General features: G+C 41.5%; 1 protein-coding gene across 2 annotated transcripts; it reads right to left on the bottom strand.

The window, feature by feature from the left end:
- Positions 1-253: 253 nt before the first annotated feature.
- On the bottom strand, positions 254-26,143 carry acsl3 (acyl-CoA synthetase long chain family member 3). Of its 2 annotated transcripts, none has more exons than XM_004075468.4 (15): positions 26,038-26,143; positions 21,393-21,906; positions 17,127-17,304; positions 13,424-13,533; positions 13,109-13,247; positions 11,921-12,071; positions 10,886-11,009; positions 9,260-9,331; positions 4,586-4,725; positions 4,326-4,498; positions 2,765-2,839; positions 2,340-2,531; positions 1,962-2,076; positions 1,406-1,563; positions 254-1,326 (listed from the first exon to the last, which is right to left on the bottom strand). In XM_004075468.4, exons 2-15 carry the CDS (start codon positions 21,765-21,767, stop codon positions 1,169-1,171), a joined length of 2,160 nt encoding a protein of 719 aa, XP_004075516.1. In that variant the 5' UTR covers positions 21,768-21,906; positions 26,038-26,143; the 3' UTR covers positions 254-1,168. The 2 variants fall into 2 exon arrangements, with proteins under 2 accessions (XP_004075516.1, XP_011480959.1); XM_011482657.3 differs by having other exon boundaries at positions 11,921-12,068.
- Between the last annotated feature and the right edge of the window lie 996 nt (positions 26,144-27,139).

The following is a 27,139-nucleotide window of genomic DNA, read 5'->3' as shown; positions in this document are numbered from 1 at the left end:
TCTGAATTACAAAAACTACACAATGCCGGAGACAGAGGGCGGGTTCAGTCACATGGGTTAACCGAGGTCAAACCTGAAGCAGAATAAATGTTTGCACGGCCACCCATCTCCTCACATTGATTTATCAAATAAAACAAGGATTTTTACAGTTATTCTATCCATTAAGTGGCAGTGAGCACACTCATTTACCCATCTTCAGTTTAGCTTAAATTCGCAAAGATTAAAGTAGAAGTCGAAGACGTTCAGCCGCTGCCCTGATGTCATTTTCTTTAATTAACTTAAAGATCAAAAGAATGAATTCAAATGTACATTTTTGGATAAACTTTGTTCAAACGTGACGTTGTGCTTCAGACACCAGGAAGCTCTGATGTGAGATTATCCACAAATGTGGGAGTCGCAGTCCGTCTGTGGGTGGGAGACTAAATAAGCCGTCAATGGTATTCTAAACAATCTGAAGGAAAAACAAAGTAAGTGAACCCTCTCCTGACCTGCAGGAAAAGCTAAAGGAGAAATGTGCAGCTCAGAAGCGTAGAACCTGAATCGGAGGAGATGTAGATGAAGACAAAGAGACCTGAGTTTCTGCTGAAGCTCTCAGACAAAAGTTTAACAGACGCCAGGTCTGTTTCATAACTTCCATCTGGAAAAACAAAGTCTTTGCAAAAAGGGTCACATGCCTGGACCTGAAGGCAGGAGGGTCAGGAGGGTGGACTTCGACCCTTCGTCTGTTGTCTCTCTCTCTCTTTTTTTTTTTTGGAGGAGTTTAGGAAAAGCTGCTTCTTTGTCCAAGAGGTTGAGAAGATGAGGTCAGCTTTTGGAGGACTGCTGATCAGAGAAGGAAGGATGGAGCACCATTTCAGAATCTGCTGTTGCTTAGAGTGACTTTTTGATCTGAAGTCTTGATCTCATCGTCTACATGAAGGCTCTAAAGTTTCAAAATGTCATCAAGGTAGATTCAAAGAACAGGTAAGGAAACAACAACACAATGATTTCCTGTGTTTGCGATGAAACACGATAACGATAAAACCAGAAAAAGAGCATTTTTGTTAGATCTGACAGTGATGTCCAAGAGGTAAAAGTAAAATAAACCAGACGAACGGTGTTTACCAAGTCCTACAAAACAAGTACTTCAAGTCCAAGTCACCATCTCTAGTGTGGCTGAACCTGCCTCCTATTTTCCACCATACATTCTCTCAATATCCTCCTTATAATGTGTCTTCAGCTCCTTGCGTTTCAGCTTGAAGGCGTCGGTCACTAATCCCGTCTCAGGGGTCCAGGGGTCTGAGCTCAGGCGGATCTTACGAGGGATTTCAAAGCGCTCCAGCTGGGCTGCAGTGGAAAAAAAGGGAACAAATGTTATTTGGTGGAGAAGGGGGACCCCTACGTCCCTCCTTCGACCTGCCATCACCTGTCAGAGCTGCCTCAGTGATGGCCTTCAGAACCAGCTCCTCTATGGCCCTGCTGTTGCACAGCTCCTCCCGCGAGCCTCGGATACCATACTGACCCGCCAGAGCCAGTAGCTGCCTCTGATTGGGTACCATGAAGCCAATCACGTACGTCTCATCGCTGCGGGGCAAGAACAGGGGAGGGGTCAGGGAGTCAAAGGGGAGGAAACAGAAACAGTTTATGAGAGCCCAAAACGCTGGACCGAATAAGGTGATGGAGCTCAAACCCAGAGACTGTCCTTTCATGGAGATGGATGACATGCTAGTTTGAAACAGATTGGAGCCTCAGACTCATGAAAACTTCATGATGTTCAAGGTCATAATCATCAAAATGACAGAAAAACCAACATCAGCCAATGCGGAAAAAAATTCTGTATAAATATTTCACTTTTACTCAATATTTATATTTTATAAGATGCATCTGTCATTGAAAAAAGTATAAACCCATCATAAACGAAATTAAACAGTGATTTACAGTGTGTGTGTGTGTGTTTTGTGTTGTGTAACGGCAGCACAAACCTGCTGGCATAAACACAAATGTTGTCAACCAGAGGACAGTTCTTCAGCGCCGCCTCCACCTTTCCCAGAGACACGTACTCCCCCGCCTGCAGCTTCACCAAGTCTTTCTTACGATCTGCAAACACATGCACGACTGAGCATGTGCACACTGCTCCAGAGGGTGGGAGGAAGTGTCTATGTGTGTGTGTGAGTGTGGGGAGGGGGGCAGCTGACTCAGTGAGTCTGAACAGATAAAACAGTCAGGATGATGGGATCCGTCCTCACTGATGTGAGATGCTGTCAGATGGATGAACAGGAAGAAAGCTGGAAAGTTCTTACAAGACCCTCAAAAGCCCCTGAGCATCTGCTGGTCTGTGGCCTCTCCCTTTTCTTCCTCACCGATTATCTTCAGGCATCCGTCGCCATGAACTTCTCCAATGTCTCCGGTACAGAACCACCGCTGGCCGTTCTCATCCACAAAGAAGTCCTCTTGTTGCTTTGCATTGCTCTTGTAGTACCCCATGGTGACGTTGGGTCCCCCGATGAGAATCTCACCTCTGGGGTGAGGCTTGTCGGTGCTCCTGTAACCACCTAAAAAAAAAAGAAAAACTTAATCTTGAATCTAGGTCAAGATTAAAAAGAGTACAATAAAAGTGAGTTATGATTCAGAGCTAAAAAAGTAGAACAGGGAGACGGCTGCTCTCCTTAAAAGGTTATAGTCTCTACTGTGTCTTTACCTTCAGAAATATGGCACCCAGTCAGACTGACGAGTGACCTGATCAGTGTTTTTGGAGGAGAGAATCCACCTGAGCGGCCTCACTCACCTTCTGTCCAGTCTTTCAGCTTGATCTCACAGCAAACCAGTGGACCCCCGACTCTGCCAGTGCTGTAGTCCCACACTGGAACAGACCACATGCATGCAAGTGTGAAAGGGAAGCCCCCTGGAGCCCCCCAGACAGGACTTATCGTCATGGAAATCCCAAAAAGAACCACCACACCACTGATTTCTCGGCGGAAGTGACCACGGTTGTCATTTGGCTGCTCTGCTGACGCCAAATAGTTGATTACTTTAAACAAGTTTAATACGCTCCACATCTGTAAAGCTTCAAGAAATGCACAACATTCCCCAAAACATTCCTTGGATCAGGACTTTAACTCCAGCATGTCCCTGGTTCTTCCCACGCAGAGTAAGATCTGGAAGGATTCTCCCTCTCCAACTGTGACAAACTCCTTCTGTGCTTGGAGGTTATAGTCTCATAAACTTCTTGGATTGCTTACTATTGTCTACACTTTGCTGTTAATCAATCAAGCAAAGTCTGGAGTGATCCTAATCTCTTTCTAGTTCCAAACTATAGATGCTCTGCTGTCTGATCAGGATGAGTTATTACACACAAACCAGAGCAACGAGCCCCAGGGCTGCCAGCAGCTGCACGCCAAAGCACAACGTAACTACTGTCAGTGAGCAAAATCTATGAAGATTATTCTGCTCACCAACAGGGCAAATGTGCTTTCAATTCCAAACAGTAAGAACTGCTCTGGGAGGATTTTATGCAGCTGGAAACGTGACAGAAGCAACTGCCTGTCTGAGAAAAGACCAACTCCAATGAAAATGGTGTTTTTTGTGTTTTTAACATGTTCTCACAGCATTTTTCTTATGATGGAGGACATATACAAATATAATTAAGCTTAAAATTGTATTTCGTTATTCAAATCATGGTGAATCAAGAGCAGACGAAAAAATGCTGTTTGAAAACGATTGCATGTGTGACGTAGAAAATACGCTGAGCGGGCCACAAGCTCTACGCTCCGTTCCAATCTGATGCATCCCTTTGATCCATGTACGTCTTTGTTTTCCTCGTCTGAGCTGGCATCTGGCTCCAAACTGGACGACTGGATAGCTCTGATATTGCTCACCATTTTTGTTGAACCACTAACATCAGGTTTGAGTTGTGAAGGACTGTAAGCTAACAGGAGAGAGTGCAAACAAAGGAATTATGGGTTGGGGGGCCGGGTTGCTCAGCACCAACAGCTCCGGCCACAACTCAGAGGTGAATTTCCCATTAACTACTGCAGCTCTGCAGAAACTATGTTCTACAACCCTAGTTTTTGGATTTAGGCTAAAAATGGCATTGTCAAAAGACACTGGGAACTCTTTTACAATAGATCAGAAGGAGATGGAAGTGGGACTTCAAGGTATAAAATATCTAAGCAGCATTTGTAGACTCCAAATATATTAAGGAAACTTACGTTAGGTGGAAGGAAACTTTTGAATGAATGCACAACATTTCTGTCTGCAGCGTAGCCACGACACCTGCATCCACTGATTGAATACATTCACGTTGTGCTCCGATGTCTCTATATCCATGCACGCTGTGTCCTGCTTACGTTCACAAATGGTTCCGGCGCCGCAGGTCTCCGTCAGCCCGTAGCCCTGCCCCACCGGGCAGCATAAACACACGTTCATGAAGCGCTGTGTGGCTGCAGAGAGCGGCGCCCCTCCTGACAACAAAACCCGCGTCCGTCCTCCCAGCAGCGCTCGCACCTTCCTGAACACCAGCCTGCGTTGTTACCAGAAGGATCAGAGATGTTGCTTTAGCTTCAAATGTTGGGTGAAGATTACAAGCTCTGACAGAGCAGTTGGACACCTGTCACACAGCGGCGTGCTGCGGCCTTTGGCGAGCTGATCCAGCTTGTAGTTGTACGCCAGGATGAAGAGTGTTCTCTGGATGCTGTTCATCTCCTCCACCTTACCCATCACATTCTTATAGATGCGGTCCATAATTTCCTGGAGGCAGGAGGAGGATAAGGAATGAGGACAGAAAACACAACAATCACATTTTTTTTCACATAAAAAATTCTCACATGTAGGATTTTTGAATCATTTTTTTGGTTCTTGGAAACAAATTGACGTACTGAAAGAGACTTTAAAGGACTGAAAGAAAGCTTTGGTTAAGTTCAGTTCATGTGCAGCTCTACAGCTTTCTAACAAAACACTAATTCAACTGACTGAAAGAACAGCACAATTTTAAGATGTGAATCCTTCATGTGGCTAAAAATACACGAGTGACAAAGATGTGCAAATATTTATAAGAAGTTCATGTTTTTCCTTTTTTTTTCTAAGTTAAAGATGGATGAAATTATTCCATCTGTGAGAACACTAAGTAGGAAAGAAGTGAAAAGAAAAGAACAACTATAAATATGTGCATTTATCAACATGTAGAAAAGACCAAACTAGTCCAGTGTGGGACATATGCGCTATTAGTTGCATAATTGTAACCCCACCAGCCCCCCCAACCCTTATTTGCCTTTGTGGGCGGCTGTGGTGCAGCGGTAGGGCGGTCGACCCATGATCGTTAGATTGCAGGTTCGATTCCCGCCTTGCACGCCCATGTGTCGAAGTGTCCTTGGACAAGACACTGAACCCCACCTTGCCTCTGGTGGGAGGTTCGCGCCAGTGTTCGGCAGCGGAGCCACCGCCAGTGTGTGAATGTGTGTGTGCATGGGTGAATGGGACTGTGACTGTAAAGCGCTTTGGGCCTTCGTAAGAAGGTAGAAAGCGCTATATAAGTATACGCCATTTGTAACTATGGCTTCCTTTCAAACAGTTTCAGTTCATTACAAGAGTGAATGTCTGTTGGAGATGAGAAGGCTATAAGGAAAGGGAGGGGATCTGTGGCCTGAATCCCCCGACCACATACATGTAAAAGAGTAAATGGTAAATGGTAAATGGCGTATACTTGTATAGCGCCTTTCTTCCTACAAGGACAAAGCGCTTTACAGTCACAGACCCATTCACCCAGTCACACACATTCACTCACACATTCACACACTGATGGCGGCTCCGCTGCCAAACACAGGCGCCTGCCTTCCACCAGAGGCAAGGTGGGGTTCAGTGTCTTGCCCAAGGACACTTCGACTCATGGGCGTGCAAGGCGGGAATTGAACCTGCAATCTTATGATCATGGGTTGACCGCCCTACCGCTGCACCACGGCCGCCCCTGTGATGGTGACCCTTCACAGATTTGGTAAATGGTGCATGCTTATATATGAAAGGATCCATTTAGTATTACCAGTACAGTGTTAACATGGTTTACCTTTTGCAGCCTCGCTGTTACACAGATTCTTTTGGTGTGTGTACTTTTTTTTAACAGAAGATTGCGTTCTGCACCCTGATTGGCTGTAGACCATTGTCAATCAATCTCCTTAATTAGCCATGACTCCATTACACTTCAGCGTACCAAATCTATATAAATCTTCATTGTAATCAGATCTTTGTTTTCATTCTATAATCCTAGGCTTTTTTTCTATGAAGGTTTGAACTTCCACAGCTTAAACAAAGAGAAAAATGTGAAAATGTTCATGTCTGTCTAAGAAAAGTGGATAAAGTGTGTAGTGAGAGGTTTTATAGCTTTTAACATTTTAAAATTATTGTAAAAAATGAAGATGAGTACTAAAGATTTTGTCTCTTGCGCATTGTTTCAAGATTGTAACACTGGAGATAAAGCAGGGACCACTGTACTAAAAATCAAAAACAACTTTTTACAGAAAATATTGTGAGCTTCATTATTTAACCTGTTTCCATGGAAACATTCCTAATGCAGTAATGAGCTTTACAGCAAAGCTGAACCATAACAACACTTGAAGATTGTTCCTTCAAGACGTTTTCAGGATGTTGAAATGTCTGGATCTTTTTTTCAATGAGTCATGGAGGATTATGGACAGATATTTCTATATTCCTAATACGATTTGTTTTATTTTGACAAGAAGAAAAAGTTGCTCAGCAATCACTGAAAGAAGCAAAGACATGTTTCTTAAACTTCTTATTAACACATAGAGGTCTAGGCATTTCATCCATGACAGTGTAAGGTGGTAGATGATTACCATATTGGCTCACTTGAACAACTGGACATTGGAAATAATGACCCAGCGATGCATTTCATGAAAATGTTATTTTAAAACATTTGATCACAGTGTGTCCAGTTTTTTTTTAAGCAATCAAATAATTTATTTATGTAATCCTAAAAAGGGATGGATGTGCTCACCTATTACAGCCAATGACCTGACCAGGTCTGCAAAAGGGGGCATTTAAAAAAGAAGCAGGACAGTAGCCATGGAGGTGAGCGACTCCATGTGATGTTTGCTTGATGGCGCCAAGCAAAATTACATGGAGTCGGCACAATTAATCAAAAATCGCGATATCATTGCTTCATCTGAGATATCGCAAAACACAGCTGTGATAAATATGTAATACTACGTATTTAGCACACATGCTAAAACAATCTCATGATAGAATTTTACCAATCAATTAGATTATTTGACCAATCAGATGGAGCCCTTTCATGTTAGATGCCTGCCTCCTATGTAGACATGGGTTTCTTGAGGTATAATTCAAATTATGTTGACTTTCAGTTAAATAAAACTGATGCAGTGAAATGGAAACAAGGTATTACTTGTTTTTTGGTTGTACTAGTTGGTTGTGTATCGCAAGTCATCTTGCCATAGCAATATTGATCACTGATAGAAAGTTTTACTCATCTCATGCAGCTCTAATCTTAAAACTGTTTCCTGATGATCTTTTTGTACAAGTCTACTCTTATGTACATTAGCTTTATAAGAGTCCCAAAAAGCAAAACCTTCATAATTCTATTCGTGTCGATTTTAAAGTTTCAGTTTGTGGTGAAAAGTAAGCTTCATTTAATCAGAAAAGTGTAAAAGAATCTGACTCTAACAGTGATGTAAATCAGAGATAATAGAAACAGAGGTGTCAGTGTTAGGCTACAGTTATCTGTGATTTAAACACAATACCTGCTGCAGTTTGAGTAAGGGGTCTCCCTTAAATTTTAAGGTGGAAAGACTGAGATTGAAGGTGCTGAAAACAGAACATCCATTACAAACATTTCTTCCCTGAAACGGATTCAAAAGTTCAAAGATGGAGTTGGGTAAGTAGGGGAAAGGACACACAAAAGAAAAACACAAACAATAAAAAGCAGCTGGTCCTGCAGGGTGTGTACGTGTGTGAAGCTGAGAGGAAGTCCAAGCATCGGCCATGTCACATCACAGCAAACGCTGTCTCTGTATGTCTGTGTGTGTGAGTGTGTCGTGGGGATAGTGGAGTGAGGCTTTCTCACGTTCTGTTTACAGATGTGAATTGTTCCAGAGACTTTGGCCCTCTGACCTCTACACCACCACCACTGGGAGATTGGGGGAGGGGGAGAGGGTAGTTTAAGCTCATGACGTGACGATGCAGTCAGACCCAACCAGTAAGAAAAGTTTTTTTTTTTTTAATTCAGACTGGGAAGCTTTGATGTGTTGCTAAGCAGACTTTAGAAAATCAGTTTGGATTCATTTCACTGATGTTTCGGTTCATCTGCTGCCATTTACCTAAACACCTTCATGTATCTTGAACTTCTATAACAGCTCTTGAACACCCACTTCCATGAAAATTGAGTTTTTGGTGTTTTTATCATGTTCTTGGCATTTTTTTAATCGTAGACGACATAAATAAATAAAATTAGGCTTCCAAATAGAATTTCTGAGTATGTATTTCGTTAAATCGTTGTGAATCAGTAGCAGACAAAAAAAAGGGCTGTTTGAAAAAGATTGTATTTGTGACATAGAAAATATGCTGGGTGGGTTAAAAGCTCCCTGCTCCACATCCACAACTCAGAAGGGAATTTTTAATGAGCTCCTGGCGCTTTGAAGAAACTATGTCCTATAAAATGTCACAGAAGTTTGGATTTTGGCTAAAAACTGCAAAATCCTAATTAAAAGACTACTGGAAACTCTTTGACAATAGATCAAAAGATGATAAGAGTGAGACTTTAAAGAAAACACCTTCATTTCAGTACGTAATTGAACATCTGCTTCTGGTGCTCAAATGTGAAGCTGGAAAAGTGTTAGAGAGCAGAAGATTTTTACCATCAGGCTGTAAATACGATTTATGGGTTATCTAAAATGGGAGGAGTTAAGAAGGACAATTTTTGCTGATGTTCATGAGCTCCATCAGAGAAGAGCTCCAACACAGAAAGAGTGAGGATGTGTAAATATTAACATTTTTATGAGAGGTATTACCTGAGCTGCAGGTTTTAGGTTTTTCATGTAAAGTTTATTGAACAAAGAGAGTCAAAAATGTGAAGCCATGACTGATGCAGAAATGAAAAAGTCCAAAACGTTTGAAGAATCCTTGCAACACTTTAAGAGCAACTGATCTCCGCTATGTTAAATAATTGCTGCTGTGTGGGCAGATGTCAAAGTGACCCTGGGAGACGTAACAGAAATGTTTATCTGTTCACAGCCTACATTAAGCTCTCATAACATACCGGGACCGCTGCCATCAGGGTGGGCTGCAGGATACTCGCATCTCCTTTGCTTCCTTTCTTGATCTTAGTTGACTACAGAGGGGGAAGAGAAGCTGGGTTACCATGACGATTGTTCACGTGACATTTTTATCTTCATCTGAGACCTTCATATAAGACCTCCTTAACTTATTTTCCATAAATAAAAGATGTTTTCGTTGGATCAATAAATCATAAATTATTAGCAGTTTGTGGATTTATTTCCTTGCACATTTCTTTTTTCCAGCTGAATTCCTTTTAAGAGGAAAAATGGCTTTTCTCAGGAACAAACCTGGTGATTTGTAGAGAAAGCAGATTATTTTGTAACACTTCAGAAAAGTCTATCAAATCTTTTTTCAAAGTTCATCTTAAAAATGCAGAAAAGGGCAGATGTTGTTCTGCTTTGAAAGTATAATCATTCATGAGAAAAATCTTTCCATGACTTCAAGAAAAGCCTCTTTGTTTCTGTCTAAAGGCTGTTCTGATAGCTGTCTTAGCTGTCCATAAATCTCCTTAAAGAGGCTCTCACAGTTCTGTTCAGCCAGAATCCACATTCAGTGAGCAGCATCCTCATTCTCATTAGGGACTGAATGAAGTTGCTGAACTTTTTCCTCATATAATGTTTTTTACTATTAAAAAGCGTTGGCAGAAAAGTAACCGAACCCTTCTTGCAATACTGTGAGTTAAGAGAGAATTAGGTCATGGGTCAAAAAACCCACTTAATGAATGACGGTCTAATATTCAGACCAATACTATAGTTACACTTTTTAATTGCTTAGGATAAAAATGTCATAACAACCTGATGTTAAAGGACCTATAGCATGCAAAGTCAACTTTTTGATCGGCAGAACGCTTTCATTTTATATGGACAGGATGCACATCTATCTTTGCAAAAATTCGGATGATGTTTGTTTTCGTGGGCGAAACGCAGACAGGCTGCTGGAGGCCAGCTTAGGTTGACGTCATGAAATAGGCGGCACCCACACAGAGTGAAAGGCGGTGCCTCAGAAATCGAGTCATCTTACTTCCAGGTAAGAAAAGTAGCTGCGAAAATAACCTAACATCATATTTCATTTTAAAAAATTGTTCTTTAGTGTACTGTATTATCATATATATGGAGGTAGTTTACTCTGAAAGGTTTAAGAAAAGTATGATATAGGCCCTTTAAAGTTAAGATAACAACAATCATTTTTTAAGAGTCATAAAGTAAGGCAACACAATAGACATAAGTTTCCTGTTAAGGTCAACAAATCTTTACAGACCAAACTTATATTACATTAGTTTCTTTAAACATTATGTGTTTGTGCTTGTATTTGTGTTTCTATATGTTAAATGATCTTTGAATATCTTTAAAGGATGTTTCACTTTGATGAGTTTCGTCTATGTTCTAATAATGCTGCCTAGCAATAAAGTTCATTCAACGTGACCTTTCTTTAATGGGGTCAATTTTGCTGGGATTCTGCGTTTGAGGGACACACAGAATCCCAGTTTACTTAGTAAAGCCATTGGTGCATTGTTTTCCTAGCCTTCAGCTTGGGTTTATTTAGCTTACTGCTCGGTAACCAGTGAGTGAACAGGCGCCTCTGACAGTTTCATTGGGAGTTACTTCACCTGATCAGCAAGAGTTTGAGGTGAAGAATAGCCAATTCTACAGCCATGAGCGATGCATACATGCTCTGCACACAACTCCAACACATGAGCGAGAGGAAGGTACCCGATGTAGGTGTCGTCTTCGCTGTGAACACAAACACACCTTAACTTAATACAAAAGAGAGATTTTAGCTGACACCCTCAGGTGGAAAAAATAAAAACAATTCTTGCACTTCCTGTATCACAACATAAATTTGTTCAACAAAAGTGAGGATTCTGCAGTTTATCTTGGTGTTTTTGTGATTTTTGTTGATGTTTTGTTTTGATTTGTCAAGTCAGTCACTTCAGGTTCATGTTAATAATCATCCACAGCTGTTTTTATGTCTGTTGATCGTACTCAGTCTATTTCAGTGGGTCATGGTCATCTGTTTGTTTCTCCGTGGAGTATTGTCATGTATATGTTTATTAAATGTTTAACTTTTTGCCACTAAGCCTGATCTCCTGCAAATTGGGTCCTACACCACCAGCTTCTGACAAAATAATTTTAAAAAATTGCTAAAACATGCAACAACTTAAATTAAAATTTTATTCAGTGTAGAAAATATTAAATATTTGATCATTTCTGAGACACATTTTCTCTCCATACACTGTGAGGACAGCATGAGCATTTTAAAAAGCTGAACACAGGTTATCTGAAGCTTTGAAACAAAGTCCTCCGCGAAGGAAATACTTGAACATCTTGAATAAAATGAGTTACTATGGCAACAGGTCAGCCAGATGAAATTTAGGGAGATTTGTATTCCTTTAATTTCTTGATCTAAAAAACTGTCTCTAAAAAATGCAAAAATCTTTAATAAAAACAAGGTTTATAAACCTTGTATTTCATTTTAACCTACCCTACCAAAGTACATTTCCTTTCACTCCCCTCAGTTACCAGAAAATTGAGTTCTCATATATTTCAACTGTGTGAGTTAACTACAGTAACACCAATTATGAGAAAGAGTCTGCTCATAGTTCAAGCAGCATGCAGCTCGTATCAGAGGCTGCTCCTCTTACCTCAGGTTGGGAATCTTCTCCGCGATCCCTGTGATGCTGGCAATGACATTGCTGTGGGAGATCATGACACCTTTGGGAACGCCTGTGGATCCACTGGTGTACATGATCACTGCGATGTCTGAGGGCAGCGGCTGCTTTCGCTCACAAGCTGCTGTGAACACCAGAGACAGCTTCATTAGTGCATGAAGAAGCCCCAAAAAGAGATGCTCCTGTCGATACATGAACGGATGTCTGTCAAAGCAGGAGACACGGCTTTGAATCAAAGAACAAACGTCACCCATGGGGTAAATGCTCAGAAAATACACAAAGAACACTGAACAAAGATGAAAGATTTTCCACTTTCCTGACAAACAAAATCAACTTAAATTATTGGAGAATTAAATATTTTAGTATAACATGTTTTGAAAAGTAAAAAAAAAAATCATGTAAGCAGCAACTGGTGCCTGAAAAAAACTCCCAGTGTTCATTTGTTTTTGAGGTAGCTTTTAATGACATGCTCTGCTAGTTTATAACAGGATAAAAATGAGGACAGAGCGTTCTGCTGCAGGGGACGCCAAGCAGCTGAGGAAGGTGGAGGAAAGACCTGAGGAACAGATGCTGAAGTCGTGTGACGATCTATGCTCCTAATCCCAACTGTGTCATTAGTATCAGTGAGCTGCTCATGTTTGGGGTCACTGGGTTCCTCGTGAACCGTCCAGAATGGGGTGGTAGGGCAAGAGGACTCATTTGTCCACCAACAATATGCTTGGTATCAAACTTAATCTGACACAGATGTTAAAACTTCCTCATTCACATGACCTAACAGGCCTTGTACCAACCCCCCCTACAACAGTTTCACTCCGTGTGGGAGTGTCTGCAGCTTTGAGATGTTGGGGGAACTTCCGCTGCATGCGTCTGATCTGTGCACGTTTTTCCTTTTCTAGTAGGGCTGGGGGCGTCTTCAGCTGACTTGATGACTGGACCAAAATGAGCTGCTGCACATGAGGTCTACAGTCTGGATGGGACATAGCATAGACCTCTGGGTTCTGGGTGTTTACATTTGTGCCAGACCCGTCTATGTGAGTCTAAGATTTTCCCTCAACTGCTGCCTTTACTTCTCTGGAATCTAAACTATGCTGTTGATAATGCTGATTCAGAAACGAAGACTCTCTCCTTGAAGTCCTTCCAGCAGGAAGTGCTTTGACTTACTGTTCTCCGGCATGGCCCCCAGCCTCTGAACTGCAGCCATATTGTGGATGCTTATGTTAGCTGGATAGCCGGGCCAAGTGGTTGGTGTGTTATCCACTACAATGATGTGCTGCAGTCTTGGGACCTCAGGAAGGATGGCCTGTGAGAGACACAGCAGACATGTGGAAATTCTGCCAGAAGGTCCTGGTGAAAATCTGATCGGTGGTCTCCAAATGACGCTTAGGAAACCCCACTGCTTTGGATGGTTTGTGTTTGATTCACAAAGAACATGAACACATTTGGTTGGGTACTCTGTGCATCAGTGTGTGTTCTAACCTTCAGTCTGGTCTCCAGAAGCTCTTTACTGGTAATAATGTGGGAAACTTGAGTCTCGTTGAGCCCGTGAGCAATGGCTGGTCCTCCCAGCGTGGAGTAAAGAGTCACCACTGAAACAGGCAGTGATCACCATTTAGCAAAATGTCCTGAAAATATAAGACTTTTTTGTCATTAATTCAAGGTTTGCAAATGTTAACATTTACAGGGGAGTCCTTAGACGGATCTATTTCTGTAATAAATAATGTGTTTGAACCCTTTAATGTTAAGGTTTGGTTTTTGAGATCCATCCATGTTCAACAAATCAGATGAGGTCTATATATGCATGTTTGTATGTGTGTGTGTGTGTGTGTGTGGGGTTGTGTAATTACATTCAGTCAGCTATTATTACTGCTGCACACTCTGCAACACCCATTTAAAATCAAAGAAAACTGCTTTAAACCACTCATGACACTTTACAATAAAAGCAAGCGTGGCACAAAAAATCCAATAAAAACCAATCCAGTCTTTTGCTCCGCCCCCTCCCCTCTGTTGACACATATACCCCATGATGCCACACACAATGAATACGAGCATTAAGTCAAGACTGTAATTATAAATGAAGCGAATGAATCTGCTGAGGAATAGGGAATCATTTAATACTAGGAGCCCACTCAGCCGCAGGAAGTTACAGTTAAAGTCGGTTATTTCCAGAGTTCATTCTGTTTCTGTTGATCTCTCTTAAAAGGTCCAATTTGTTCATTTATTTCTGCAGAAAAAGGAAATCCCTATTTCTGATCCTTTTCCTGCTGTTCTGATTTGGCTGCTCGGCCCCTTACAGTTACTGTACTTTTGTGTGTGTGATGTGGGTTTATTGAAGAGATTTCAGTCTTTGTGATGACAGAAGGTCCTCGTCTTACTTCCCAGAGTCCTTAAAGGGGTTCATCTTCCAAATCATTCCCTTTTAGTTGTTAGGCTTTGTCATCTAAAATACGTTTTCTGCACTTTACCACACAACTCTACAAATTCTAAGAAGTTGTTGTTAAATGTGGAGTCTTCAGAGACCCAGTTTTAAGGAGCTTCTTTCACTTCCTTTAGAGGAAAACAGCACTGAGCTGTGTTTGTTTTTTAATATCCTGAAACAAATCTGTGGTCGGTTGAACAAAACCGCTCTGACACAAACTGCTTCAATTAAAATCAAAATTATTTTTGTTTTACATAAAACAGGATCAGACAGACACTCCCCCAGCAGCATCACAACAAAGGTCACTGCAGAGCTTCACTGTCTCATTGACTTTATTCCCTTTTTTTGGTTCTTTTATTAGAGCATGAACTGACTGTGCCGTCGGAGAAGCTGCTACTAAACGGATTCATCGAGGCTGAATCCTCCATGGATTTTAGGTTTGCAGACTGTTTCAGTAGGAAAGTGAGATTTGTTTTTGAAAGCTTCAATTTATCAAGCTCACAAATGACATTTTTATCAGAATAATGTTGTTCCTTTGCTGAAGTTTTGCTTATAAAAGTCTGATGATTTTCTGCTGACAATAGACGATCTGAAATGCCAAAGGGGCTAATGTTTAAATACCTTCAAGTCTCCAATTCATCTCAGTAAATAGCGGATCTTAGAAGAGAGTAAACATGCCTGTGCATAAATGGTAAAAGTAGGTATTTTTAAGTATCTGCTCATCGATATAAATACCAGGATAAAAAGTACAAGCTACAGACTAAACCTATGGGGAGGCAGAGAAATGCGGTCTGAAAGATCCCGCCAAGAGCACGATGACGTGGGTCACAGCATCTGAGGTAAAGAGGACAGAGGAGGGGAAAGAGAAAGGAAGGAAAGAAATGTGATAGAAACAAATAGCTGTGGAAAAAGATGGAGAGACCACACTGTGACCCTGACAGCACACTGACACAGGCTGTGGGACGCTACACTCCTGCGTCATGGAGCTCAAACACTTCCTGTGCTGCTCCTCAGTGTCTGTGTGTGTGTGTGTGTGTGTGGCAGGACTTCAACTCACAGTCACTTCACAACAAAAGTCCCTTTAGGGAAGGAAGCCACCAATGAAAACACTCGACTGAAACTCTGACAGAACATCACAGGAGAATTTTCAAATACAAAAATCCGGAAACACACACACACAGATGCATATATACACACATTGACAATTACACACATGCATGGATGCACACACACACACACACACACCCACACACACACACACACACACACACACACACACATATGTCCATGCTCACACAGATACACAAAGATGAAGATATACACTTAAACATGCAGACATAGATAAACGCGCAGATACACACATTATACACACACACACATATATACAGTGCAACTGAGGTAGAGGGGCCAACTTTCTGATCAGACAGTCTCAAGCACCCCCTTATATGTCTAAGCAGCAACCCAGAGAACCCCCCCCACTGCTCCTGATGCACATGGTGTGTGAATGGGTGTGTGTGTGCACGGCTGAATGTAACTCCTGCTTGTAAATAAATGTATAAATAAGAGTAGAAAAGAGCCAAGTATTTACCATTTACTAAATGCGCATCCACTGACACAAACGTATATGCACACACTCACAAGTACACAAACATGCAGACATGCGGCACACAGCATGAGTTCACTGGGGGCCTTTGGCTGACTCTCTAATGCTTTTATCAACATGAGCTCCTCACGTAGACTCCTTCACTCCTTCTCTGACGCCATCGCCCTCCACTCGCCTTCCCCTCTGTCCTCTGTTGCTTTTTCCAAACGTCCGCTCCTCTTTAGCCTCTGTGGGGGTTTATCCACTGTCCCCGGCTTTTCCCCTCCTGCCAGTGTTTGTGTTTGCAAGGGACAAAGATGTTTCGTTGGCCTGTCCCAACACAATATTTTAAAAAGATGACAGCTTAATGGAGCCTAAACCAGCACATAGACAACATCAAAGAACCCTGCTGGACTGTAAAACCTTTTAATAGCTGCTAGTGGTTTCTTGTAATAAACTAAAGGGCTTCTTATCTCTTTAGCAGAGAAACTGTTAAATCAATATTAATCTGTTGAGTTGCACTTTCAAAGTGAAATAGCCTTTTTTTCAAACTGTGTAACCAGATCTATCCGATTTGTCCCACAGAACATTGGCACAATAAATCTGACTCCTCTGAGAATATCAGTACATGTCTATCTCAAAACAACAAGACGTTGAAGGAAGTGAAGCATAACAGCAGCAGAAAAATGGGACACTTATGTGAGACCAGAGCAAACAGAACAAGCTGACATTCTTCTGTCTCAGAAGGCCTTTTAATTAAACTAAGCAAATATCTGTAATACCCTTAACGTGACAGAAGGGTGCACTGTCAGCTGAAATGTTACCAGTGTTGGTATGTGAGCGGCTGCACAGTTTAAAACCAAAACTATGACAGCTATGACCTGTTCTACTGGAGTTCCACAAGAAAAACTCTTCAGGGATCAATATGCTAATCTCTTTCTAAGGAAGGAGAATCTGATGCTGATTCATTTACCTCTGGATTTCTAAAACATGGCTCCTTCCTCCTTCCTGTTTGTTCTGAATGGAGAAGAGTTGGCTTCTGTTTACTCTTTGAAAGGCACCAATATCATGTCCTGTCCAATCACGAGTGAGTCTGTGTGAAGTCCAGATTTGACCGTTACCTGAATCCCTGATCGTCACTGCTCTCATGCGCTAAACATCTGGAGACATCCTGGACTTACGTGGGAAATTGTATGCGAAGCAGGCTTGGGCAGCGATGAGCCACTCTGCTCTGGTCTCACAGAAGATGGCGATGTTGGTTTTTGGCCGCTGTCCCAACTGTGCCAAGCCACCGCCCAACTGAGTTGCTGCGTTGATTGCCTCCTGGTAAGACAGCCATCGGTACCCACCCAGAACTACCTGCAAAAGGAGAAGTAACAAAAGGGAAATCATGAGTCCTCAGTGGTGGAGCCGAAGAAGACAGACAGAAGCTACAATGATCACACTCATACAATGCTGGTTTCAACATTCCTGACCTTTACTGCAGCTTTTTCTTTGCCTAAAAAAGGTTGTTTTACTCTCTGCTCCATTCCCTGATCAGACCATAATCCTCATCTCCTGTTGTGTTTTAACAGGGTGCAGTTTGCAGCATTTTAACCATCTGTTTGATTCATGCCAACCTAGTCGACCCACTGTTTACTTGTTACTCGTCTTACAGCTCTTTTAAACTGCATTGCCCTCATATAATGCATAATTATGTCTGATGATTGGATCAAATATATTTTTCTCTTTGTTTTGGTTGTGAATCCACATTAAAAAAAAATTCTGCACAAAGATCTACTTAAAGAGGACATTCATCTGTACACTAAAGAATACTTCACTGATACAAAAGCCTTCTGTTAAAAGCCCTAAAAGAGCCTGGAAAGCTGAGAAAAGAAATCACAAATGACCTGTAAAAATATACTTTCCTGAAATACTGCAGGTATGAGTAAAACAAAAATCTGAAAGTCTACTTATTTTAAAGCTTTTGTTTTAGTTACATTTTGTCTAAAATATAAACATTCTTGTAGTTTATTTAAAGAATGAAATACTTTTTCCTATATTGTCTTCTGGTTGAGCCATTCAAAGTTTGTCTTCTAATGAAAGTGAACCGACTTGATAAGGCTCAAACAGAATCTCAAATTAAATGTCCTCAAGTTTGTGACACAATAAAGTATTTAAATCTGTGTTCTAAAAACTTTATTGAAAAAGTTTTGAGTTCTAAAAGTGTGAAAACGTAAAGAAAATGCAGAAGACCTCACTCTACTCCACACAGAAGTTTCTGGCACCGTGTTTCTACGACATGTTGGTTTAAGATGTATGAACTGTGCTTGTACCTCATGTCTGCTGAAACGCAAAAATTTAATTCCATGTTACGGTATATGTTGGTGTTTTAAGATGTTTAAATGTCCTGCCTCTGTTTTTAGAAATCAGTGTAACCATAGAAACAAACAGACTTCTTCTCCTTCTATTTCAGTGGGAAATGAGATGGGCTTCCTTCACTTTCTCAATACAAAATGCCTCTTGTTCTATCTTTGGTGACGCCACAATGACCCCTAGTGGCCCTTCAGGGTTTGTGCAAAAAGATCACACTTCTAGAAATGAGTACCGATCTGTTTTTCCTTTGTTGGGAAATGCTAAGTGGGAGCCAAACATAACTGCTAAGCTACTTTATGTTGCAGCAACAAGTGTTTCCACAGCAGGTTTAGACAGATCAGTATAATCAGGCTTAGAGGGTTTAAGGAGAAATTTAAGGGTAAAGAAAGTTAGTAAACTCCTGAAAGTCCACATGCTGAGCATACTGCTAAACAGAAAATGCTGTAAGTCTTCCACGCGTTTAGTCTTAGCCGTTAGTCACAGTTCTAACAACAGTACCAGTTTGCAGCTAAAGGCAGCAGTAGCTAGAAACAGTAATTTACAGAGCAGGATTGATTAATACAAACTGATAAACATCTGTTCTGTGTCATTTTACTACTTTTTTGATGATAAAAATACAGAATTCTGGATCTCAGCAATGAAGGTGGAAATGATGAACATCTGCAGGACTATTGCTTGGTTTGGACTCTTGCAGAGGTCTGATGGAACATGATGGAGATCCAGTCTGTGGCTCTGCAGAGGGATTATGGAGACTCCTCTGGGTTGCTTGAACTGGAGTTTTGGATCTTTATGTTTTATTCTTCTCAATATTTTCCACATTGTGGATGTTCTTTAGGTTAGTTGACCGGTCAAAGACACATGATCCCGTATTCTGATATTTTCATAGTGTATGCAGGTGAGACGAAGCAGCATCTCAGTAAAGCTGCTCAACAGAAGCAGGAATGAACTTCCCTTTAAGCCTCCTGGATTTCATTTTCTTTCTTCAGCAAATGACACAGCTCCTCAAACCACCACTAGCTGTAGAAACTGTTTCCTGGACCTCATCAACATGAAATCTGTGGCTGTTCTTTGTTTCTCCAGACAGTAGAACCTTGAAATGTCTAAGTATTGACTGAAAGGAGTACTTCAGACCACACAACAGTCTTTTGTGGAACAACTCAGGCTCAACAGCATCAATGCCTGGCTTGAAGTCTATGTTGTGGTGACATCTGTGCATGGTAGCTCAGAAGGTGCAGACTACAGGTAGTAGATATCTCTGTTACTTCCTACTTTCAGCAACGGCCTTTTGTGCCTTTCCCTCCATCTGTAGGAAGACCTGCAGTGCAGTTACCAGGCCTGCTGTCATCCCAATGACAGATGATTTAAAGACACAGGAAACCTTTGCAGGGTTCTGAGTCAATAATCTGGTCACACAAACCACATATCACGTTTTCACAATTTTCTAAGCTTATGACAAACTGAATATAGAGGTTTTACGAGTTTATGTAACAATTATTAAGGTGTAAAATTACAAAAAAAAAAAGAACCTGAATATGAAACATTTCAGATTTAACAGAAAAAGCGATAGTGACTGGATAAGAGCCTTGAAAGCCTTGAAAGTCAACAAAATAAGCTTCCCTGCTGGACTTCATACACTGTCATGCTTTTACAATGTGCTTGATGCTGGACTGCCTGCTGTTGTCTCAATTCAGTCACCAGTCGTTTACTTTCTGTCCCTTTGTCCCACTCTACTCTGTCTTTATTCAGTGTTGTTTGACAACGGCTTTCACTCTTTTTAAGGCGTATTAGGAGAAAGAAAAGGTAAATCTTATAGTAGAAGTCCTTGTTCTGGTGGTTTCTTATCAAGAAAACAGGAATCACAAAGTTCTACTGCTCCTTCTCTGCAAACTGTAAATGTTTGTAAACACATGGCGTTGTTGGACATACCTTTAAACTCTATACCTGCCACAGATTTATCGCAATAAAAAAGCTCAGATGATTGGAAGGTCTTCAGAAAATTCCAGATAGACCCAAAAATACAATTACAGTCAACACACTGCAGATTCTAATTCCCATATGAACTGAAGAGTGAGCGCCGACCATGAAAAAACAATGGTCTATCACCCACTCTTTTCTTTCTTCTGACGCACATCCTGACCTTGGCTTCAGGTTTGGAACCAAATCTTTGCAACTGGAAATCTTTCTAAATATCTCTAGGGTTCCTAAAACACGAGCTGAAGAATAGACGGTAGGTGGGTCTTTTCTTGACATCTATTTGAACTATTTTGCAAATACCAGTAAATGTATCACAACGCTGCCTGACTTCGGCTTGAACAGAATTATCTCAACACTGAATCTGTCCCGCCCTGCGGTGGAATGGGGAGCTGTACAAGGTGAACCCCGCCTTAGCACCAATAGCTGCTGGGATTGGCTCCAGCAACCCTGTAACCTTGCAAGGGATTTAGCGGCTTTGGAAAATCAATGGATGGATAGCTGGATGGACAGATGCATCTGCTCAGTGTTTTTGTCTTAGATATGCTAAAAAATGATTGTTTTTATCTTTATCTCAGAGTCTGGGGAAAAATCCAGCCTTTGTTTTAATCTGAATAAATAAAAGTCCAGAGTTTGTCTCAGAGTTTTTCTGATGGCTGCATTCATCTACCGGTACTTTATAGAAAACATTAAACTGTCTTTTTGTGCAAATATAAATGAACCAAAATGAATTGGTTGCCATACCAACTAAATTCTCCTGATTGTTTACTGGCCGTGTAGGCTATGTGAAAACACAGAACTGTTCCAGCGTTTAAAACAAACGATTTTTTCCAACAAGCTACAAATTGAGTCGCTCAAGAGTCCATAAAATTCAAAATGATTGAGCATGTCTCCAGTGTTTTCCCTCATTTTTTCATCTACATTCCTGTAGGTTAGCATTTTTGGTGTGAAGTGTTGACAGAAGAACAGAGTTTGTAGCAGAAATGTGAGCCAAGTCATCCAAATTGAGGGGAACAGCCTGATCAAACAGTGGATATTGAAGTCTAATCACTGTCTTCATGACTGATTGGATTAACCCGTCAAATGTTTTCAAAGACAGGCTTTAAAGAGCGACTCTTTACCTTTTTGAACACCTTCCCATTGCTCTGTCGCTCATCCTCCTCACAGATCACCTCCCTGGTCCCGAGGCAGTCTCTGTGTGGGAACTGTGTGGCGGCATAGGCAAAGATCTTATCTAAAGTATCCACTCCAGGACGCATTACTGCCACCAGGCTCTTTGAGGCGCAGACTGCTCTGTAGGGTCCCTCTGGACATCCCAGGATGGAGCGAGACTTCTTTATCTTGGCTCTGTCTTCCTCTGAACCATAACAGCCTTGATGAGCTCTTGAACCCCAGCTGAGGAGGTATGAAGGCAGGAATGTGATGGAGGTGTAGATGAAGACCACGAGATGAAAGAGCAGCAGCAGCATGGGGTTCAGGTCCTCCTTTCGCTTCATCTTGAAGAGCCTAGATAAAGCAGGGGTGGTGATGATGATGATGGTGCTGAGGAAGGTCCCGCTGCTCTTCAGAGGCTCCTCTAAATTCTGCTATTAGAGTGGGGACCACTTCTCTTCTAGTAAAATGTCTGCAGCTCTCCTGAAACATGCAGAACAACTCGTTTCAAAAGGATGCATGCGGTCACCACACCATTTAGGTTAAAGAAAACGCAGATGACCACACGAGAGGTTGTAGACTGCCCAGTGATGTTTATGCACATTTGTGGGTATCAGGTCGTAGTGAACACTTATACATCACATATACAGATTTTTCTTTTTTTCAACAGAATGTCTGTGTTCATTCGATTTTCGTAAGATGACATGCATCTGCTGCTAATTCTGTCTCTAACAGGCAAACAGCTTCAGGTTTCAAGTGGACGGAACTGGTCATGTGACCATCAAGCTTCTCTCTGATAAAAACACAGTTTATCTGGTGACTTACCATAGCTATGACTGAAATTTAAAGTGAGTTTCTTTTTGAGATTTTTGTGACTCAACAAAAGATAAAAAAATGTTTCAACACTTAAAATCCACAAACATGTTGTTGTTGTCTTTTTGCTTTTAATGCCCTGAACTTCTGCATAGGGTTATTGGTGGGGTATACATGTTTGGTACTTTGTTGTTTTACTGTATAGGTTGAAGATGTCCAAACAAGGTCATCATCTGTTCAGGTGGCGTCAGCGTCCATACATGAACTTTAATAATTGAACCAAAAGGCTCAGCACATGTCTCCCTTTAACCTCCAACACTGAATTAAGATCCCATTGGTGCTGGCCCTGCCTCTCTCAAGTGTCCCTTTGCCACTCATAAATTAATCAGACTTCCCCAGCAGAGACTAGCATCTGCTCCCTGTGGGACGTGGACTCTTTCTGCTCAGTGCTGTTGTTTCAGCTGGTGTTTAGTCACACTGCACAAACGTCTGCATGTTCCAGCGTTCCATCCCTGCTGAGCCTCATTCTTCCATCCAGACCCTATTTAGCGTTCGATTCTTCACATTAAACAAGCTAACAAAGGAAAACAGAGAAACCTGAATGACTTCCACTGCTGGATCAGCAGAAAGAAGAGGACATGTGAACTCCTGGATGATTTCTGGCATCATTGAACTCATTAAAGCTCTCTGTTCTCTTTCCAATAAGACAGAACTTGTAATGAAATTTTAAAATTTGTGGGTCCTTGTGCAAGACCCTTTGAGATACTGCCTAACTATGTAGCCTTAAGGGGGCCCAAGTCTGGGTCTCCCTGTGCCGGTCCCCAGCCCGGTGAAAATACAGGGTACTGTCTGGAAGGGCATCCGACATAAAATTCTGTGCCACAGCACCTGTGCAAATCAGTAAAGGTTAATTCTAACAACCTCATAATAAAAATATTCAACCAAGATCATTCACTTAAACTTAAACAAAATATATTGAGTCTTTATAATAAAGTGTATTAGTACAAATATAGATCTGTAATGAAAATGTTTATAAAGATATTTTGCCTGATCTTGGAGCTTTGACAGAAGTTCTGCAGAGGAAGAAACCATGAATCTAAAGCTTTTAATCTCAAATAAATTAAAAGTTTCAGTTTTACATTCAGTTCATTTTGGTCCTTTAACAGGTATTTGTTTATTGGCCTTTTTTTTCTGTGTTCTTGTTTTTCTTCCCTTTAATCTTGACTCAATCAGAACTCGCATTGTTTTTTAGATAAACTGGATTATTTTAACCCTTGTGCTATCTTAGATGACCCCACCCTTACTTTGACGTGTTCTCCCTACCATGACAAAGGTGGATAAAGGTGGAAAGATTTCATGTAATCCATGGACACCAGTGAAGATCACAAATCATTGAAGAAAAAAGGTTCAGAGCACTGTCTAGTGGGTCTAGATGACCCAACTCCCAACGTTAAAGTGCCTAGGATAGTACAAGGGATACGAGATGTTTTTAAATGTTTAAAATTTCAAGGTCTTTGAGGGGGAAACTGTGGGGCCAACATAAACCTTCAAAGACCTTTTTGGTAATGTTCTGGTTTCTCTCTTAGTGGTTCATGTCATCATGAACAGTGGTAGATGGGTTCAGACACCTGGATGACACCGGAAAACATTTTTAATTCCATCACTCTTTTTTTTTCTTCTTCTGTTTTTTGGATCTGCTTTTGACTTATTGCATTTTAGAGTGTTGGGCTCTGATGGGCACCATGCTGCTCAATCATAGAGTTTGTAATGAGCAAACTGGGACTGTCACTGAGTCCATTAACAAACCATCCATCTGGTTCAAGTCAGAATTTCTATTACCCCTCCAGGAGACTTCCAGAAGGTTAAGTTTCTGCACTGCACTAAGAGACCTTTTCCCTGCCTGACACGATGGTGGAGGGATCCAGCCTTCTCGTTCATGGGATGTACCTCCACATATGAGGACTCAGCAGGGGGGCTCTAAGTAAACCCCTAGCAGCTCATCGCCTCTCACCAGGGGCAACTCCATAGTCGAGGAGAGTCCAACCCCTCTTGATGAGTTGAGTTTCAGAGCACAAACCGTGCATGGAGACAAGTCTGACTATCTGTTGCCAGTACTCCTGAGCCTCCTGTACAATCCATCCATTTTCTTCCGCTCATCCGGGACCAGGTTGCAGGGGCAGCAGTCTAAGCTAAGATGCCCAGACTTCCCTCCCCTGCTCCTCTGGGGGACCCCAAGGCGTTCTCTGTCCTGCTGAGATGAGTAGTCTCTCCAGCAGGTCCTGGGACTTCCATGAGGTCCCCGCCCAAGCCCTCCTGCACGAGTTAATGCTCTTTCCAACTCAGTGGGGTGATGTCCTAATGGTTTGATTTCAAAGAAGAATAAAAGAAAGAACCAAAACAGCATTTAGCTGTTGATCATAAACAGCAGGGGGTTTTCTTTTGCCCCTGGATTCACTGGTTGGGCTTTAGGATGGGTCTGCGAGCAGCACAAGTCGATGCATAATATAGCATCTTTGCTTCCTGAAGAAGGGGAGTGAATGGGCTCTTTTGTGCGCAGATGTCGTCGCGCTGACACCCCCTCAGCTGAGCGCGCTGGAGCTTCGCTTCAACATGGCCATTGTGACAAAAATGAGGCTGCAACACGCGACTCTGTCCCAGAGGTCAGACGTCTGCGTTTACACTGACGTGAAGAAGTGTGTGCTAAAGGACACACGTGTTGGCATGTGTGTACAGTATATAACTGCAGAGCCAAACAACCTGCATGAAATAATGACATAATCAAAGCTTAGAAAAACAAGGAAATGTTGTAACTGGACCTTCATCTAGAAAGAAAGCCCAGTTGCATGGATTATGTGGATAATCCTGCAGAATTACAATGCGTGTTATTCTCTCATGTAAGCTAAAGCTTCAAACTTGATACACATCGGGTTTATTTACTTTGATACCAGAAAATTTTATGTTGAAAATTGAATTTTTAATTTTTCTCTGGTGAAAAATGAAAACACCTTTAGAGTAATGATGTTTGTCCTTCTTACTCCAGGTGAGAAGGAGGAACACGTTTCTGTTTTCTTCCTGATCAGATCAGATCTTCCCTGTAGGACAACCGTTTCCATCGTCTGATCATGTCCTCCAGCAGATTGTTGACCTCAGCTGTTCAGACAAAATGTGAAAGCTGCAAATCAGTTTTTTTTTTTCCTGAAGGAGCTACGATAAGATGCAGGTAGGTATCATGTCCCAGGACACATCAGTTCCACTTGACTTGAACCATGAAGTTACAAAAAGTATGGATGGCTTCATTTCAGCAGCAGACTTACAGGGTAAACCTGAGGGGTGGCTTTTAGGTAGATTTCAGTGACACGGGGAAAATCTAACCCAGGGTGATAACTGTTCCACTGGGGGCCCAGCAGGGAGCCACAGATACTACAGCTGCAGCACCAAAGCGCGTAAAGCACGCGGCAGCACAACTTCCGGTTTAAAAGTTTACAAAAATAAAATTACTTTCTTAGGTGCCACACACTTTTTTTTTAAACTTTGACTCAAATAATAAGCTGAAATTTAAATCTGTTTTCGTTAAATACCGTTGACTGTTGCTCTTGCTCAGCTAAAATATGAAGGTTTTTCTGGGGCACTTAAATCATTTACAATCATATGAAATCATTCTTTTTTTTCATCGAAATTACACGGCAGAAGAGCAATCCTTCCGGATATACAAGGTTTTCCTCAAACAGATGTGGTTCTTTATGGAGCCACTTTACCAAAACCCCCGCATCAAAACCGCCCCTAAAGGAAAAGAAATCTCACCAAAACCCGCCTCCCTGCGGTCACTTTACCCAGAAGCCCTGCTGGGGATGCTGAGCGTGCGCGTGCGGCCGTCCGAACCTCGCGGGGAGTTTCTTTTAGTTTTACTCCTCCACACACCGGCTCTGGATCTCTTTCCAGACGGGAGGCCGGAAGCACCACATGCGCCGGGAGGAGGGAGTGGCCCCGCGCCCTGATTGGACCCCTGAAGGTGGCGCGTGCCTGTCTGACACAGTCACGTGCAAAAGTGTCTTAATGAACGTTTAGAAACATAGAATTAATATAAATGCATGGTAGGATATTGAATGGAGTCCTTTTAACACATTTTTTTTGGTAAAAGCTTCATTTATTCCATGACTTTATGCATCACAAAATATAAGAAATATAATAAACCATTTACAAATATTCTATTAAGCATAAACTGTTCATATTTTTGTGGAATCTTGCCAAGTCCTGCACTGATGTAGTGATTTGAATTTTAAGAATTGTAATAAAAATTGCCTTAGAGTCCCACTCCAATCATATTTTGATCTATTGTAAAAGTGTTTCCAGTGGCCTTTGAATTAAGATTATGCCAATTTTAGCCTAAATAAAAAAAAACTAAAAACAACTGTGTCGTTTTCTTGAACGTTTGTGCAGCTTGGCAGGAGCTCATCACAAACTCTCCTCTGAGTTGTGAGCATAGACATTATCTGCTCCTGACCCACCAAGATTTGAATAAAGAAATACTCAGAAACGCAATTTTAATCTTGAATTCTTTTATCTATGTCCTTGTCCTCCATCATGAGAAAAATGCTACAAGAACACGTTAAAACACCAAAATTAAGACTTTTATTGGAGTGGGTCATGCGTGCATCATTTATTGAACAATATTGTATATTTAAGCATAAATTTAGAGCTAATAATTGGAGATCCAGGACTGGTTTGGAAGCAGTTTCCTGCTAAAGATGCAAGAGCTGCTGCTTCAAGATAACTTGATGTTTTTCATAGACCTTGATCTTCTGAACATTCTGAGTTTTAAACACATTAAAGAAAAATGTACGTACCAGTCTGATTACATGTTTGCTAAGCATTATTCAGTAAGAACGTAAGAGGATTGTCGAAA

The sequence above is a fragment of the Oryzias latipes genome, chromosome 13 (assembly GCF_002234675.1).
Source record: "Oryzias latipes chromosome 13, ASM223467v1".
Taxonomy (NCBI): domain Eukaryota; kingdom Metazoa; phylum Chordata; class Actinopteri; order Beloniformes; family Adrianichthyidae; genus Oryzias; species Oryzias latipes.
Note: the sequence above shows the minus strand (reverse complement) of the source record. Positions and strands in the feature narration are given on the sequence as shown.